General features: G+C 35.7%; 1 protein-coding gene and 1 pseudogene across 6 annotated transcripts; both read left to right on the forward strand.

Moving 5' to 3' along the window:
- The first annotated feature begins 402 nt into the window (after positions 1-402).
- LOC113735283 (7-deoxyloganic acid hydroxylase-like) lies at positions 403-3,427 on the forward strand (annotated as a pseudogene).
- A 4,554-nt stretch (positions 3,428-7,981) lies between these two features.
- LOC113734793 (uncharacterized) lies at positions 7,982-18,257 on the forward strand. Of its 6 annotated transcripts, none has more exons than XM_027261475.2 (7): positions 7,982-11,107; positions 13,702-14,140; positions 14,251-14,619; positions 15,358-15,421; positions 17,160-17,482; positions 17,614-17,748; positions 17,832-18,257. In XM_027261475.2, exons 1-2 carry the CDS (start codon positions 8,150-8,152, stop codon positions 13,744-13,746), a joined length of 3,003 nt encoding a protein of 1,000 aa, XP_027117276.1. In that variant the 5' UTR covers positions 7,982-8,149; the 3' UTR covers positions 13,747-14,140; positions 14,251-14,619; positions 15,358-15,421; positions 17,160-17,482; positions 17,614-17,748; positions 17,832-18,257. The 6 variants fall into 6 exon arrangements, with proteins under 6 accessions (XP_027117276.1, XP_071938484.1, XP_071938483.1 ...); XM_072082383.1 differs by lacking the exon at positions 15,358-15,421 and having other exon boundaries at positions 7,982-10,117; positions 10,214-11,107; XM_072082382.1 differs by lacking the exon at positions 15,358-15,421 and having other exon boundaries at positions 17,605-17,748.
- Positions 18,258-18,799: the final 542 nt, after the last annotated feature.

Consider the following 18,799-nt stretch of genomic DNA (forward strand, 5'->3'; position numbering starts at 1 on the left):
TCTATTTACAGAAAACCTAATCTAATTATTTTCTTGAGAATCTAAAGTAAACAAATTTATTTAAGAGCTTCAAAAAAATTGAAGGAATAAAAAAAATTAATATTTTCTACATTAACAACGCGTACACTAGCAAGATTAGAGACATTTTAAGAGCAAAAAAAAAAATTTTTTTTAAGAGCCAAATAATTTTGCCTTGTATATGGAATATATACAACCAAAAAAATAGTTAAATGTCTTCAACCATATGCTTAAGTTGCACAGCTTTTTATGCCATAAAACTTCGCCCATACACATATATAAATAGACTCAATCATCTTTAAGCCAATCCATCCATCTTACTTTCTATCATTTTTCTTTCTTTCCCACCCAAGAAAGAAAGCTATAGTCCTTCCTCCTGAAACAATGGAAGTCTGGAGCTTCAAGTTATTACCTTTATTGGGATTGCTAGGTTATGTCATCTACTGGTTTTATGGGATGGTCGAAGTCTATTGGTTGAAGCCAAAGAGGCTTGAGAAAATTCTCAGGAAATAAGGCTTCAAAGGGAATCCCTATAGGCTATTGCGAGGAGACCAGCATGAAAATGATAAATTACTCAAGGAAACTTTGTCCAAGCCTATTCAGCTTGGAGATAATATCATAAAACGCATGATGCCTGATGTCTACAAAACTCTCCAAACCCATGGTATTTTTTTTTTCTTTTTCTCCCCTAGTGTGTGTGTGTGTGAAAATTGACACATATTAATGGTCTGGAAGCATATATGTTTGCAGGAAAAAATTCTTTCATGTGGATTGGACGATATCCGAGGGTGACTCTGACAGATCCAACACCAGTAAAGGAAGTCTTGACTAAATATGTCACATTTCAGAAGAGTTATCATGATCTTGATCCTCTCATCGAAATTCTTTTCACTGGTGTGGCCTGTGCTGAGGGGCAGAAGTGGGCGAAGCTAGGAAGATCATCAACCCTGCTTTCAGTTTTGATAAGCTAAAAGTACTATGATTTGAGCTTTTTTTTTTTTGTCTTACATTCTCTACTGCATGGGGAAATGGGGTAGATGCAGTTGTGCTGTGCAGTTTTTTACTGGTGGCGTACTTTTTACTTGATTTGGTATATATTTTATTATCTTATTGTACGTGTGAGTTTTATTCGTGTACACTATATCTTGTAAATAGTACACGTGGATACAGTAGCCCCAAACCACAGCTGCACCTGCTCCGAATCCTTATGCATGCATCAACTGATTATTGTCAATAATCTGCATAGCCCAAGTTAGTTTATAGTTAGTATTTTCTTTCATGGATTACAGCTTATGCTGCCTGCATTTCAAATGAGCTGCGTTGAAAAGGTGAACAAATGGAGCAGATTGATCCCTGAGGGTGGCTCAGCAGAGGTGGATGTCTGGAAAGGTATTGAAGGCTTATCAGGAGGTGTAATTTCGAGAGCACTTTTTGGGACCAGCTATGAAGAAGGAAGCGTGATTGTTGAACTTATGAAAGAACTCGCCTCTCTTACATGGGAAGCCGTTCGTTCAGTTTACTTTCCAGGAAAGAGGTAATATTTATTTCTGTTAATTAATTTGTTCAGACCTTAAGGGTAATTACGAGTCCGTTTGGATGCTACGTTTTTTGGGTGTCTGTCTAAAATGATAAATTCATATATTCATTTACTTTGAAGTTTTTGAGTCTCATCAACTTTAATTGACTATAGTTTCATGGTTTAATTTGTTGTTGAAGGTTTCTGCCGCTTAAGAGGAACAACAGGATGAGGGCAATAGACAGAGAATTAAGAGTCAAGATCACAGAAATGATCAATAAAAAGATTAAGGCAATGCAAGCAGGAGAATCCAGTGGTGATGACTTCTTGGGGATATTGCTGGAATCCAATATGACTGAGATTAAGCTCCAAGGAAGCAAAACTGCAGGATTGACCATTGAACAGATCATTAATGAGTGCAAAGTGTTCTACTGGGCTGGGCAGGACACTAGCTCAACTTTGATGCTTTGGTCACTCGTCCTCCTGAGTAAGCACCCTGAGTGGCAGGAACGTGCCAGAGAAGAAATTTTGCAAGTTTTTGGGGACAAAGATCCATACTATGATGGTTTAAGCCACCTCAAAATTGTAGGTTTCCTAATCTTAATCCCTTCAGGTTCTCAATCATACTAAAAACTACTTAAATCATGATAGTTTTGTCTTAATATTCTAGTAATCTTGCTATTTGTAGCCTATATCTATAAGAAAGTACCCTCCACTGTCGTAATGATTTTTGTTTTTCTTTTGTCTATGCTCTTTTATTTTATTTTTTTTATATCCTCTCCTTTTCCAAACTTATTTATTTCCTCTTCTTATGTCATACAATTAGCTACTTATTTCCCTTTGTTAGTATTATTAATTGCTTGCATATACTATATTCTTGATGACCTCAACAAAATATCTTGCTCACACTCGATAAAATTGAAACAGATCCTAGTGGACCATAGAATCTCATAGTTTAGATCGATTAAAAAGATTTTGGACACCCATTAAAACAATCCTTACAGAATTTTGGGACACTTGCCTGTTTATATTGCTATTTTTAGGAGTTTTGTAGAAAAGTGTATTATAGCGATTTATTATACGTGAAATAAAAAGATAATTGAAAAATATATTCACGGTAAATATAACAAATTTTCTGCAAAAAATCACAATCCAATTAAACAAGTATACTCGGTTTTTTCATGTCACTCGTTGCACTCTCACGTTTGCAGGTACCTATGATCTTGAACGAGATCCTAAGGTTATATCCACCACTAGCTGAGCTCTCCAAAGTGGCTACTGAAGACACACAACTTGGAAAGTATTTTATTCCAGCTTGTGTGCAAATGATGAATCCACAAATAGTCCTTCACTATGACCCCGAACTGTGGGGTGATGATGTCCTGGAGTTCAAGCCAGAGAGATTTTCTGAGGGAGTTATGAAGGCAACAAAAATCCAGGGTGCCTACTTCCCCTTCAGCCTGGGGCCAAGAATGTGCATTGGAAACAACTTTGCCCTCTTGGCATCAAAAATGGCATTGTCAATAATTCTGCGTAGCCTTTCCTTAGAGCTCTCTCCATCCTATGTCCACGCCCCCATTGTTCGTGTCACCACCCAGCCTCAGTATGGGGCTCATTTGATCTTGCGCAAAGTCTAGAATCAGAAGATGGAAATTCTGGTAGCTTGGACCAGAGCATATTGTTTATTTACGTGAGCAAGAATGATTTGATGTGTATGTTTGATGGCAACCTCAGTATGTGTCTGTTCGCTAATCAATGTTGACGTTTGAGTGAATGACTGTGCTATACATGTTTCGAAACTTTAATGTCACCTGTGTGATTTGTGATGTCTTTCATGTAAAAGTACTCTAATAGAATAAAGGATGCCTGCTCTTGAGGCTTCATATCAGTAAATTCATTTGAAGTAATTTTTTTTTACAATTTTTTTTGCGAGAATTATTTGCAGAGAATAGTTGTAACTTGCTCCATCTTGCTAGAAGTCCCTCAGCAGAAAGCCAGAGGCCAGAAACTTTCTGATTCTATGGAGAGGATATCTTTTTGGCCAAAAAAAGAGCCGAAAACCAGATTTTCTATATGTACATAGATAAGAAGCAGTTGTGAAGGGTACCGTTCACAAAATTTTTTCTACATCTCCTGGAGGGTTAAGTCATTTGAGATTTGGATCGACCAATTGGCTTAGTAGAGTCTTCAAATGTGTTTTGAGTATGAGAAATTAATTGATTTATGATAAAATTAAAATCATGTTTCATACACAAAATTATTTTCTGAGTTTGTGGCCCGAAAATCTATTCAAATCTGGTAGACCTTCATATCCAGATTTCCCTTAATCAATTCAATAGTTGATTGGTGATTAAAAGTTCTTTCTAATAGCCTGTTTTCTTGTCCGACTAGATTCTTGAAATCAATGCAATTTCAATTCCAATCAAGATTCATTTACAACCTGCTCCCTTTCCTTTGATTTTCCCAACAAACATCTTTTCGATACTCTTGGAGTTTATCTTTCTCCTCTAAATAACCAGATGTTTTCATTTAGCTATCATCTGTTGGACTTTTTTGCAAGTCAAAAAATTGTTAGTGTCCATAAAACATCTAAGACTTTTTTTATTCGTTTTGTTCTTGTTTTTCCCTATAAAATAGTCTAGAAGAGTTTGTGTAGAGCCTTGATCAAGTTTTATTTGAAGCATAGCAATCTAGTTGAGCTGTAACTTACAAACTAGTTAATTGTAAGTGAAACTTGAAGACCTTACACTCTGTTTGGATTAGCTGTCTTTGGGGGTGTTTTTGAAAAATTTTGTTGTAGCAGAGTTTTTAGATTATATTTTGAGATATTTTCAGAAAATATTTTGGGATATTTAAGAGTAGAAGAGTTTCTAGAATATATTTTGAGATATTTTTAAAATTTTAAAAAAATTTAAACTGATTTTTAAATTACCTTTTAGAGTACTTTTAAAAAAATTTTATTGTATTTGAAAAACTAGTTTTTGAAAAACACTCCCATGCAACACCACTGTAAAGAGGTTTGAAGTAGAGTGAGATTTATCACTGTAAGAACAGAAATCTTGTTGGTTAAAGGGGATTTAGAAATCTTGCAGCTGTATATAATTAATCAAATACTAACAATCTACTAAAAGGAATTAAAATTTTCATTTTCTGCCATAGTATTTGCTAGATTCCTTACAGTTTCTAGGGTCACTACTATACATTGACAGAAGGGAGGGCAAATATTTTTTTCATAGTATGTAAATTTACACTTGTTATGCTTATTTTGTGGGATGCAATAGAGATAAGGGATAGGCCATTGTACAATCCCCAAAAAAAAAAATTTTTTCTTTTTTTTAGCAATTACTCTGCACATATGTTAACATGTCTTATAACAAGTAATACTCGTTGTGGTGATAGTTGTCTAGGCCTTAACTATTATGCTTCCTTGAGCTATTTATTGACATTTTCCCTCAAGACCAGAATTAAAGGACGAACACAAACTTGCCAAGTGAATTTTACACTAATGATAACCAAAAAAAGATTAATCATATCTTAATTATATAGCGGAAAAGGTCACGACGAATTTTTCAGACAAAAAAAAAATCTCTAATTTTTGATTATTTTTCAGAACCCTAAAATGATTTTTGATTGAATGAAGTATAAGTCTCTTCGCACAAAAACTTTTTCTTTTATCTCCCTATCAGCTTGTATTATGAACACAGGAAAAAGGGTCATGAGACAAATTAATTTTGTCCTTAAAAAAGTCATCCAATTTAATCAATATCTAAAAGCTACCAGAACTTTCTGTGTTTTGCAGGAATTTAAAGAAAGCAGAGATGAAGACTAAAACTCTAGGTATAGGCTGTATATATAGCTGAGTATGGGGATGAGGCATCCCGGTTGTAACACCTCTATCCACTGGTCAGCTGACCAAAATAGATACAATTAAGGCACAACTCTGCCAAAATTATCATCCTACCACCAAAACAGTTAGCAAGGTTCCAAAACTACCTAGTAAAAGTGATAACAAGTGATGAACTTGCTATAGCTAAGCCAACTCACTCTTCTCTGCATGCTGGATAGAACCAATGGAAGTGTAAAAAACTCAATATGGGACGTATTTAGTAGAAATAGGAAGGTAGATGAGTTTAGGCAACCGGCGTACCTCAAAAGCGTATATTAATAACGTACAAAATCAAAGGAACTGACCTACGAAATGAAAGAATATGATGGATATTGATGCAATGCTAAAGTTCTGGGAGCTTAAATTTAAAACACCGCATACAAATAGCCATATTTTGCAGGCAATTTTTTTTTTGTTTTTTGATGAAAAAAAGTTTGGGTGAGTTCGACTCCGATCACCACCACGAGTCAGATCAGAATTCTGAAACCATAGGTCGCTTACAGAGGTATTTATAGATCACCTATCAACACAATCCTGACATCGATAGTGAAATTCAAACACACGATCTTTTGTGAGGAAGTGGCCTATTCTTATCAACTGAATCAACTTGTATTTAGGGCAGAAGATTCGTTGCACAAAATCCATGATGACGAATAGAGAGTAAACCACAGAGCAGCAAAGGACAGCAATGGCACAGCAATGTGGACAGATCTATTGAAGTGACGAAAGCCTGAACTCGCAGAGTAGCAAAGAAGAAAGAGTAATCTCGGCAAATAAGTAATGTTATTTTGAAGTTTGTGGGAAGAAACATCAGTGAACCCCTGAAATTATGGCCTGTATTGTCTAAGACTGCCATATATAGTTAAATACTCGAATTTTGGGAACTATCGTCTCCTACTCTCGTAATGCAATCGCTAACAAGTGATATGCGAATGCATTTGAAATTAATTTGTCCGGCCATCATAAATACATTGTACATGCAATGTTGAACATTTTTATTCAGTTTTCAATTTGCAGGCCAAGGACATGAAATGAGTGACAAAAATTGGCTTAGTTCACAACGAAACATGTTTAATAGTATCATGCATGCATTTATAGACTAGTCCAAAAGCCACGGACGTGTTCCTAATTTCAATGATGACTATCTTTTGAATTGTTTGTGGTTGGTGTAGGGCTGCAAACGAGCCAAGTCGAGTCGAGTTTTGAGTTAATCGAATCGAGTCTCGACTAAATTTTACCAAACTCGAGCTCGACGAGCCGGCAAATTTCGAGCTCGAGCTCGAAAAAAAATAAAAAATAATTATTTTATTTTAAAAAAATAAATAAAATAATATTTTTTTCTTAATAAATAATAAAATATTAAGGATATATACGTAATTTTACTATAAAAATAAAAAATAAAAAATATATATATAATATACGTAATTTTATTATTAAATAAAAATTTAAAATATATATATATATATATATATATACCCAAGACTCGCGAGCTAACGAGCTTAATATTTTGAACTCGAGTTCGAGCTCGAGTTTCACTCGAGGCTCGCGAGTGGCTCGATTCGTTTGCAGCCCTAGGTTGGTGATAAAATTTTTTTTTTATTCACGTACTTCTGACTTTGTAATAGTACCACTTTCGATGGCCTTTGACGGCAAAATCAGGACCGAATAATATATAGTCTCCTTCAAAAAAATAGTACCATATTTCCATATTTTTGTTTGGCTTTAAAATGTTCATATCAATAGTGAAAACAAGGGAGCCAAGCAAAGTATACTACTTTTTTTCCTAGAAATGATAGGTTATAGTGTAAAAAATTTCGGGTGGTCTCGGAAATTATGCAGCCAACAATTTTTGTTCAAGACCTGAGTTTTGAAGTATGGAGACCATATAGCAGATGAAGAAGAGATATATTGGGTAGCCAATTATCAATGAAAAAGTGGCGCCAATATTTTCCACGGAAAAATTGTATAATGTAAACAAAGTATTTGAACATGTGCAATTCAAATGGGTTTTCGTATTTTTCATAAAAAAAAAACTACAGTGATTTTACGTAGAAAAATCGCAATCCAAACGCAATATAAAGCATATTAAGTTACATGCATGTTTTTATTAATTGAGTCAACATTATGACTCAAAAATAGAAGGTTAAGTGACCAAATGTAGAAATTTTAAATATTTTAGAGGCCTTTCACATTATTTGTTGCTTGTAGTTGTTTTAATTCGTAAATAGTAAATTGTTAGCCATTGTCAAATATTTCAAAACTTGCACCATTTTATAGAAAGTAAATCGCGTAAATAATTGCTAAAATTTTTATAATTTCTTGTTATAGTCAATAAACTTTTTCTTAAGCAAATTGGTCACTCAACTAATCAAAATTAAAAAATGTGCCGCATTGGTCGAGTCACTATTTTAACTAAATAAAAAAATTTATTGACCAAAACAGCGTATTTTAAATAATTTGGTTACAATTTATGCCATTTTGTACTTATATTAATCATTTTTTATATTGAATCTTTTTATTATTGCCTTAAATAATAATCTTCTTCTTATTATTCCCAGTTTCAAAATTTCCCTTTTCACTTCTTCACTCCCAGCGAACGCCCGGACTCACCGTGCACACACAATAATTCAAATCCTTCCGGCCGCCGCCCCCGAAGCCACCACCACCGCCGGCTCCATTTCTTCCTAATTACCTATAATCTCGCCCAATCTTTAGTTTCTCATGGGAGAATGAGTAAAGGGTTCCTCAGAAATGCTATATCCATTCCAGTTCTCTGCTCATCCTCCGGAGACCCCCTCTTTTTCTCCCTGAAATTCTTCACCAGACCCATCACTACTCAAGAAAATAATTGGGATGCTTTTACAGATGTAGATTGCAATTTTCAAGAATTTGAGTCTTTTCCACCTGAAAAAACTCCAGCCAGTTCTTTTTCACCCCAGGAATATTCCTTTTTGAGGGACTCATTGTTGGAAAATCCAGGCACTGAAGCTACTTCAAAAGCTCAAAACTTGGAGACTGGTAATTGTTCAGATGATGCTCTTTTGATTCTTGATGCTGTAAAGAATAATGATGATGGGTTTGGGGATAAAACCCAGAAATTTCTTAGGCAGTTTAGGCATAAATTGGATGAAATTTTGGTTGTTGATGTGTTAAAGAATGTACAAAATGTTCAACTTGGTGTAAAGTTTTTCATATGGGCTGGTAGGCAGATTGGGTATAATCATGGTTTAGCTGTTTATGACGCTCTGTTAGATTTATTGGGGTGTAATAGAAATGATAGAATTCAAGAAAATTTTCTTCAAGAAATCAAGAACGATGATAGAGAGGTTCTTGGTAAATTGCTGAATGTGTTGATTAAGAAATGCTGCCGAAACGGGTTGTGGAATTTGGCACTGGAGGAGTTGGGGAGGCTTAAGGATTTTGGATATAAGCCATCAAGGGCCACGTATAATGCTTTGGTTCAGGTTTTTCTGAGAGTTGACAAATTGGAAAGTGCTGCTTTCGTTCATAGGGAGATGTTGGATTTGGGATTTAAGATGGATGCCTATACATTGCTGTGTTTCACACGTTCTTTGTGTAAGGAGGGTAAATGGAGAGAAGCTCTAGATTTAATCGAAAAGGAAGAATTTGTACCAGATACAGTTATGTATACTAGCATGATATCCGGATTGTGTGAAGCTTCACTTTTTGAAGAAGCTATGAATTTTTTAAACATAATGCGGTGTAATTCATGCATTCCTAATGATGTAACTTATGAGACTTTGCTTTGTGGTTGTTTGAATAAGAGAAAATTAGGTAGGTGCAAGAGATTGCTGAGTATGATGATTACAGAAGGTTGTTATCCCCGTCCGAAGATATTTAATTCTCTTGTGCATGCCTATTGCAGGTCAGGGGACTACTCTTATGCCTATAAATTGCTTAAAAAAATGGTTCTTTGTGGTCATCAGCCAGGTTATGTGGTCTACAACATATTGATTGGTGGTATTTGTGGCAATGAGGAGCTGCCTAACTCAGATGTCCTAGAAATTGCTGAAAAATGTTATGATGAAATGCTTGATCGAGGTGTTGTGCTAAACAAAGTGAATGTTGCCAATTTCAGCAGGTGCCTCTGTGGGGTTGGAAAATTTGAAAAAGCTATGAAGGTGATTCGTGAGATGATGAGGAAGGGCTTTATACCAGATGTTAGTACATATTCTAAGGTTATCAGTTTTCTTTGTAATGCCTCAAAACTAGACAATGCATTTTTATTGTTCCAGGAAATGAGAGGCAATGGCATTGTTCCTGATATTTATACTTATACAATGCTTATAGACAATTTTTGCAAAGCTGGCCTTATTCAACAGGCACTCAGCTGGTTTAATGAAATGGTGAAGGATGGCTGCAAGCCCAATGTGGTAACATATACTGCTCTTATTCATGCTTACCTTAAAGCAAGGAAAATGTCTGATGCAAATGATCTATTTGAGATGATGCTAACAGAAGGATGCTTACCTAATGTTGTCACCTTCACTGCTTTGATTGATGGTCATTGCAAAGCTGGAGATGTTGAAAGGGCTTACCAAATCTATGCAAGGATGGTGGGCAATGAAAACATTCCGGATGTAGACATGTATTTCAGGGGCAGCGATGAAAGTGCTAAAGAAGTGAATGTTGTTACATATGGTGCTTTGGTTGATGGTTTATGCAAAGTACACAAGGTAAAGGAGGCCTGTAATCTTTTGGATGTAATGTCAACTCAAGGCTGTGAGCCAAACCACATAGTATATGATGCTCTTATTGATGGATTTTGCAAGGCTGGGAAGCTAGATGAAGCACAGAGTATATATACACGGATGTTGGAACGTGGGTACAATCCAAGTCTTTATACCTATAGCTCTTTTCTCGACAGGTTATTTAAGGATAAGCGCCTTGATCTTGCTCTTAAAGTATTGTCTAAAATGCTTGAAAATTCCTGCGCTCCTAATGTCGTGATATACACAGAGATGGTTGATGGCCTTTGCAAAGTTGGGAAGACAGATGAAGCTTATAAACTTCTGTTAATGATGGAAGAAAAGGGTTGCCAACCAAATGTTGTGACTTATACTTCCATGATTGATGGCTTTGGTAAAGTCGGTAAACTGGATAGATGCAGTGAGCTTTTTCAGAGGATGAGTATGAAAGGTTGTGCTCCAAATTACATTACTTATGCGGTATTAATAAATCATTATTCTGTGGCTGGTCTCTTAGATGAAGCGTACCAGCTGCTGGAGGAAATGAGAAAAACTTATTGGCCGGTACAAATGGCAAGCTACCGTAAGGTCATTGAAGGCTTCAACAAAGAGTTTATAACGAGTCTTGGCCTCTTAACTGACATAAGTCAGGTTGATTCTGTTGTTCCAGTTATTCCAATTTACAAACTTCTAATCCATAGCTTCAACAAAGCAGGGAGATTGGAGGTGGCTCTTGAGCTGCTTGAAGAGATCTCGTCATCGTCCTCGTCTCCATCTACCATGGCAAACATGTATTCATCTCTGATTGAGAGCCTCTGCCATTCACACAAAGTTGAGAAAGCCTTTGAGCTGTATGTGGACATGATAAACAGGGGTTTAATTCCTGAGCTTGGCGTCTTTGTTAATCTTATTAGAGGACTAATCAATGTCAATAGATGGGAGAATGCACTTCATCTTTCGGAGAGCTTATGTTACATGGTACAGAATTCTTCACTCCTACTGTGCCTTTTTTAAGTTCATGTGCATGATTATGGATTTGTGTTTGTCATGATATCGAGCCTTTGCTATCTTTCTCTGTCTAACAATTCCTGAAGACAAAAATATATAATGCAAATAAAGAAGGGGAAACTACTGGTATAATATGATGATAATAAGTAAGAAGGGAAAATGTAGCAGCAAACAGGCATTGTGTTTACCCTTTTTAACTGGAAAAAATAAACCATCATTCAGGTCCTAAAAAATTTTTGACCGGGATGGTATATCTTCAGCAATGGTTCTCTGTTTAGGCCATTTTCCTTCTTTTGCTGAAAGGAAGTCACTGGAACATTGCACAGAGTGGATAATTAAGTAGACACATGTATCTCCTTTCAATTATCATTTCTCCTTTTTATATAGGTCACACATTGGTCATCCTTAACATGTAATATCCTTAACTGTAACATTACCTGACTGTTTAGTTAGATCTAGTTTCAGATACTTCCACCATTTAGTGCTAAAAATTGATTGGATTATTGTCATTTACAAATTGATATTTATCCATGAATCAGATCGTCTGAGCATGTTTTGTTTGTAAAATATGTCAATTAAAACCATCTAGTGGAGCTTGTCTGCAAAACTAGCAGAGCCTGCTGAGAAGTCTAATTTAGCTCAAGTTGCTGCACAGATGTCGATTCAGGATATAAGGAACGCCTTGAATCTATCTAAGCACCAATTTGTGCCATTTCTTTTGCTTTTTGTGACTGGAAGATACTTTATATGGCAAGAAGAAGGGGTAATAAATAATTACAAAATGGTTTACTTGAGCTGAGGGAAGATGGTGAAATTCAAGCATAAGGAACAGAATAAGAATGACATAGGTACTAAGAAGTTTCATTTGAAGTTCTTAACAATTCACAGGTTAATTACGTAATGTCAAATAATGTTGCATACATGACTAAAGCATCACGAGAAAAACGTATTGACAGAGATACATTATCCACTGCTTTCAAGGCTGGCTCCATCACAAGTCTAAATGTATTGTCAGATTAAGAAACATGGTTTATGGGGTTTAACTACTTTCTTGGTATCCCAAATTTATGGAACAAGAATAATAAGGCTTTCCTGTTTCAGTACAGTCATTATTCTCATTTTGTCAAGTCAGCTTTTGGTATTTGCAGTATATTAACTGCGTGGTTTGAATGGATAGTTGTGCAATTTTGAATTCCACTTCCCTCAGACTTTTGTTTTGCTAGGGCATGATTCTTTATTTACTTTTAGTAGCAAATGAATCTCAAGTGCATCAAATATGTACTTTTAGCACCAACATGAACTTTTATTTCCTTGACTCTCTCGCTCTCTCTGTCTCTGTCTCTCTCTGTCTTTGAGGTTGATCCTGTAATTTGGTAGTATTGCTTTTTAGGGTAGAAAATAGCAGCCGAAGTTTTAGATGGTTGACTGGTCAGAAGTAAAACACCAATAATTTGAATTTGCTTCCCTTGGTGATGAACCGTCAGTACTGGCTGATAAAGAAAAGGTCAAAAGAAGCTTTAGAGAAGAGCTTAACTCGTGCTTTTTAGCTTTATGCACTCTTCAAAAGCATTTAGTCATGGAAGAGACCTCTGCTGTACTAAATATGTTGAAAGGGGCCAACAGATACACGTAAGGACCTTTTTCTATAATGCCCAAAGTAACTCACCTATCATCTGTTCTTGAAATTACTAGGATATTCTGAACAGTTTATATTTGGCATGAGCAACACATTGAAAAGTAATTGACAATCAAGAAGCTTCTTTTGGGCGCTGGAACTCAGGCGAAGGAACTTAGTCTTAGATTGCCAAAGTTCATTGCATCTCCTTTTAACCATGACATAGTTGCGCCATCAAGAGAGAGAGAGAGAGAGACAGATAATCTGATGTTTATTGCCAATTCTTTCTTGTTATACTATGGTTGCATATCAAATTGTAAAAACTAGAACTCAAAATTGTTGTTTTGTCTTTTGGATTATAACATAGGAATGATATTGGTTGTGTAAGCAAAAGAATGGTACTTTAATTCTACCACATGGGGTGCAGTTGGTTGACAGAATAATTCTGTACTTTGTTTGTTTGTCGATTGATATTGCTTCCACCAAAAGTCCTAGGCAGAGTGGTATTGATAGCAACAGAAGCCTTTCGCTCTATTGGATGTTCATGGCTCAAAACTTGGAAGATTTCTTGAATATATGTCATAGCAGAATACTTTATGGTTGCAATTTTTAAAAAATATCCAGTCTCTACCAAATGAATTAACATATTTGACCAACTTTAGGATGTGTATGATCATTAGAAGTCAATGAAAAACCATCATTAGTCTGCCTCTAAAACTGTTATTTAGCTTCTAAATTTTTCCTTTATCGTTGGTCATCATGTTAAGCTGAAATTTTTGGTAATGAGATTCATATGGTTGAGATGACAAGAAAAAGTGCTACTGCATATGTTAATGAAAGTTTTGGACCAACTTGACATTTTCATTCTATTATTAGTTTTTTTTCAATTTTTAGGTATTGTTTTACTTCTTTGTTATCAGAGTTTACAACTGAATTTCCATTTAAACAGGATATCCAATGGCTGCCCTGTGATAACACCAGGGGAGTTAGCTAGAAGTTGTTGGTTCAATTCATAAATGTTTTCCTTGTTTGATGTATCCTGATGCGATGTATACCTCTATGAGGATGTCTTGAGAGATGACAAAAAAGCCCAGCTGGTTTCTAGCTCATATCAGTGAAGACTCTAAAGAGCTTTCTTGCTTCCAAAAGTGGAGGAAAGCATTACCAGCAGGGTTCATGGACAAAAGAAATGATCTGCGCTGGACTATTTCTTGACAGCATCATCCCAGACTCAACATATCTCTTTGCAGGTGCCATGCCACCTTAATAGCATTTCGAGATGTGGTTTGGCAGGTTCTGACCAATATGTATACTTCTCTGTTGGAGAGTCTATCCAACTCATGCAGAGTTGAGAAGGCATTTCAGCTATAGCTGGAGAAGACAAAAAGGTTCAGTTCCTGATCTTCTCTTATGTTTTAATCTTATTAAAGGGCTTATCCACGTGAATACATGGGAGAATGCATTTCATTTCTTGGAAATGTTGTCTTCCATTGTGCAGAACTCTTCACTTCTACTATGCCTGCTCCATATACATGTGCGGAAAATAAATTTTTTTGTTAATGGTTGGCATGGTTTCAAGGCTTTGATAGATTTTCCAATTTCTGAAGACTGAATTGTTACAAAGCACATAAAGTAATGGAAGAAGATGATGCAAAGAAAGAGCATACAAAACAGAGCAATAAATGGAGATTATCTTTTGCTTGTGTTGATGTAAAAGATCTAAAGTTGTTGAGATTCCCAAGAACTTTCCACAGCTTGATAGCTTTGGTACTCTTGCTTGGCTGTTTATCTGCTTCTGCCACATTGAAGTTAATTACAATTTGCGGGCTGTTTTTGGTTATATGCACAGTTATATCTCCTTTCCATGGTAAGTTTCCAGTCTGAAAGAGATTTTTCCATTCTTTACCTGTAACTGAAATATGCCTAAATTTGAGCATTATCCGAATGTTTAGCTAGAACTAGTTATGCATGTATTGTTCCTTTAGAGCTGAAAGTTATGTGAGTTACTTTGACAAATTGAGCATGATTTTTGTATGAAATTCTTTGGTCATGTTTGTTTTGTAAAACCTGGCAAAGATAGCGATCTCTCAAGAGGCTGTTAGTCCAAATTAGCAGAGCCTCATGAGAAGTCTGATTGAGCTCAACTGCCTTTGTTAAATAGTAGACTGGTCAGCATTTTAGACGATTTTCAATCCATCTAAAGTTCTAGCTAAGTGTTCTTTTGCTATGTGTTGCTGGGAAAATACATTGTGCTGATGAAGGGAGTGAAAGTTGGCTAGCGAATTGTAATTTTACTTGGGCATACTAAGGGTAGACATTAGTATGATAACAAGAGAAAATGCTTCGCTGTAAACGAGAGAACACGCTGAAATTCAAGATAGCGGATGCTAATTACAGTTTTGGATATTGGGGCTTTAAGTTCAAACAACAAAAGTATTTTCAGTATGAATAAAAATATGCCAGGATGAGTTAATTATAGCTGGTGCTGTTCCCTGATGAAAGAGTTGTGCGACTCTATATTAGAATTACACAACCTATTTTAAATGTTTATTGGTGGCAGCTGTAACATGGTTAATAATTTATAGAGTAAGTCCTTTACCTGTAGCGTGACAAGAGATGGCATGGTATGTGGGTGAATTGGACTGCAGCATCCAAAGTTTTGCCAAAAGGTAAGTTAGGTAATTTATCAGTCAAGATCTTCTAAAATTTGCTTCAATCACATAAACATGATGCGACTTTTTTCTGGTTTTTAGAATCAAAATTCGTGTAAAATTACAGGATAATGATGTGACTTAGTTTTAAGCTGGATTTTTTTCAATGTTATTCTCACAGTTAGCAAAAGTACTGTAGATTCCAGAAGTTATTCCCATTAGCTGTTTCTGTGCTTAACCAGTCTGAGCTTATAGAGGGAGCTCTTACTTGGTTTGGTAGTCAATGCACTTAGCTTCTGGTGCTCATACTTCATTTGGTTGTCAATTTATTGAGCTTCCAGTAAAGTTGTATTAGTTTTCACTAGAGTAGTAATCTTTGAAATCCTTGAATCTGTAAAACTCGGGAGATGCAAAATTCTGTATATTCAGTGTTTATTGGATTGATTTTGATTTTATTTCTAGAAGAATTCTTTTCCCTTTTAACATAGTGCCCAATGATACAACACCTTTCCATAACCAGACTGCCCCTCAAAAGAGTCCTCACATACTATTATCCTTCTGTTTAGTGGGATGTCTCTTTCTCAGACTAATACAATTGATAGAAACTCTTAGAAAGATGCGTGGTGATATTCACCTGCTTCAGGCCTTTGTTTTAAAATGTGACTTTGTACTCAAAACATAAGGATTCCTCCTTGTCTTTGAAGAACTTACTACTGTTTGAGCATCAGGAGGCAGGACATTTTATCATAAGCACACAAAAGAGTACCATTCTAAGTAGCTTTTAGATGGGTGACTAATATGAGATAAAACATGAAGGCAACAGCCGCTTTGATCAATCTACTGATGCTACTCCCCTCGATTTGTGTATCTTGCTTGTTAAAATGGAAACTCTTGCTTCCTCTCTTTCTTTTCTCTTTTGTACTTGTATTCCGAGCCTTCTAGAAGGTCATAGCAGTATATTGCTAGAGGTGAAAATCTCTGGAAGTCAAATTAAAAGGATATTGCCTTCCCCTTTTTAGCCATTTGTGGTTGTGTTTCATCTTCTCAAACCTGTGGAATTATGCCACTACATCTTTAAGAGTCTAGTGTGCCTGATAAACTTGAATTTCCATTGAAGCTAATACAAGAACGTCAATAAGCAAGTTGCAGTCTCCTGCCTTGTGCTTTTTACTTTGTCCATGGTCATGATTGAGATCTTCCAAGTCTTCTAGAATGTTATAGCTATAGATTTACTCAGGGGTGAAAATCTATAGTAGTGAGATTAAAAGCATAATTTGTTTTCATTTTTAGCCATTTATGGTTGTGTTTGTTCTTCCCAAATGTGTGGAAATAAGCCACTTTCTAGGTACTTAAAGAACCTGTGGAGGAAGCATTTTTTGCATTGTTTTGATTTGCTGAACTCTTCAGTACTTTGTAAAACGTGAACATCCTCTGATTAAAGTTAATGTAAGAACATTGAAGGAAATTCTAATTGCTTTTGACGTCTGCTGTAATGAGTGGGATAGTCGGCAAACGCAGATTGATGAATTTTTACTTATGGACTGAATTGATCAACTACATCATATTATTTTTACTTTTCTTTTTTGGATGCCAACCCCAAGTTTTATTAATAAACTGATAGTAAATAGAAAATGAAGGGGGGGCTTAAAGCTGACCTCTAGTACATGATAAACATCATATTATTTGTTTCTTATTTCAATTGACATTTATAATTGTTCCTACCAAATGTTATTTATATATGCTCTCAACCGTGCAGGGTATTCATTGGCTGCTCAGTGATGAGCACCAGAAGCAAAATGCTTAAATCTGCATCCCGTGGAGGTTCCATGCCTATATATAATGACACATGAAGGGATCAGCCGGTGACAATTTTGCGTGGATATGTAGCCTCGATGGCTTTTTGTGCTCTTTCTTGCGACGACCATGGCAAAGAAGGCAGTACAACAACTACAATTTTATCACATATAAAGATCCGCCAAAGACTGTATTTTCTGTGTCACCATTCACCATGTTTTAAGACAGGTCATGCATCAGCATCCTAGATATGGTTCTGGGGCTGGTCATGCATCATATGCTCAGGTGCGTTTAGCTCAGAAATGACCTATCAATCTTGATATGGTTATCAGACCTTGGTGTAATGTTAATGTTGTTCTCTCACTTAATTACGCTGCTAAAACAATAAAGACTCATTTGCGACTTAGCTAATGCAGCCACCGGCAGCTCCAGATCTTCCAACAATTTGGACAGCATCTCTTTGACACCAGAAGTGCAAATTTCACATACACCCCGACAACTTTTGAGACTGCCCCTGGAAATTTTCGTTGATCTCTCAAAGTAGATTGGAGGTAAAATGATACTTGTTACCGTTTGAGCGTTTTTCTTGAGCCGGAATAAAAGACAAGATTGAACATTATATTCATCTTTCCAGGTTTTGGGGGGGCTGCACTACATTTTTGAAGGAAAGAGTGTTGACCCTCAGTGGGGCTTGTATATTAGCCTCGACTAGACGCGCTCTACCTCCAGTTTTCAGCAGTCAGTAGATTTCAAGCTGTACTTGTGTACAAATTACAATAGCCATGAGGTATAAGAGAGAGAGGATCAGTTTCTTCTGTCACAGGTTTTAACAGGCATTATTAGGGTGTGTGTATATGTTTGTGGGGATGTGCTCATGTGAACCAGTAGCCCAGTGAGCCCCTGTGATCTTGGTGTTTAGCAAATTAAATGTTGACATTTGTCCTGATTGGCGATTTTTGCCAAATCGGTTTTTTTTTTAATTAATTTATTTTTCTCTCTTCTTGAACAGATCAAAAACTTTTATGTCACAATTGAAATCCTCATCACAATGATGACATAATTGTACTATTTTTTTTTTTTTTTTTTTTATCAATGACTCTTACCAATGCTTGTGGCTGTTTGCTACATTTCCGTCACAATCTCGCATAGTTTGGTATATTTAAGCAAAAGATATCATGAGATTTCTAAATATTTCCGAAAATATATCAGGAAGAGACAAAAACGATAAGATATGCTTTCATAGACTGAATCCATGTGCTGTCGACAAATTAGCTTGTATTAAAAAAAAAAAAAAGGGTCATTCGGTTTTTAAACTTTAGAAATGATTTAATATGTTATTACATGAAAACTGAAGTGTACATATAGCAGTATTTAGTATTTTACAGAATAAATGAGTAACTGAGGATTTAGTCCCATTTGACGATTATATAATTAAACATCTTTAATAAAACAAAAGGAAGGAACTCCAAGCAAGAATAGCAAATCAAAAGTAGCGATTTGGTTTTGTGACTAATGGTCATAGAATAAGTCTGAAATTAAAGGGAGAAATTGTTTTCACCCTTCATTCTAAAATTTTAGGCACAGAAACAAATTAGAATAAAT

Source organism: Coffea arabica, chromosome 3c (genome assembly GCF_036785885.1).
Source record: "Coffea arabica cultivar ET-39 chromosome 3c, Coffea Arabica ET-39 HiFi, whole genome shotgun sequence".
Classification (NCBI taxonomy): Eukaryota; Viridiplantae; Streptophyta; class Magnoliopsida; order Gentianales; family Rubiaceae; genus Coffea; species Coffea arabica.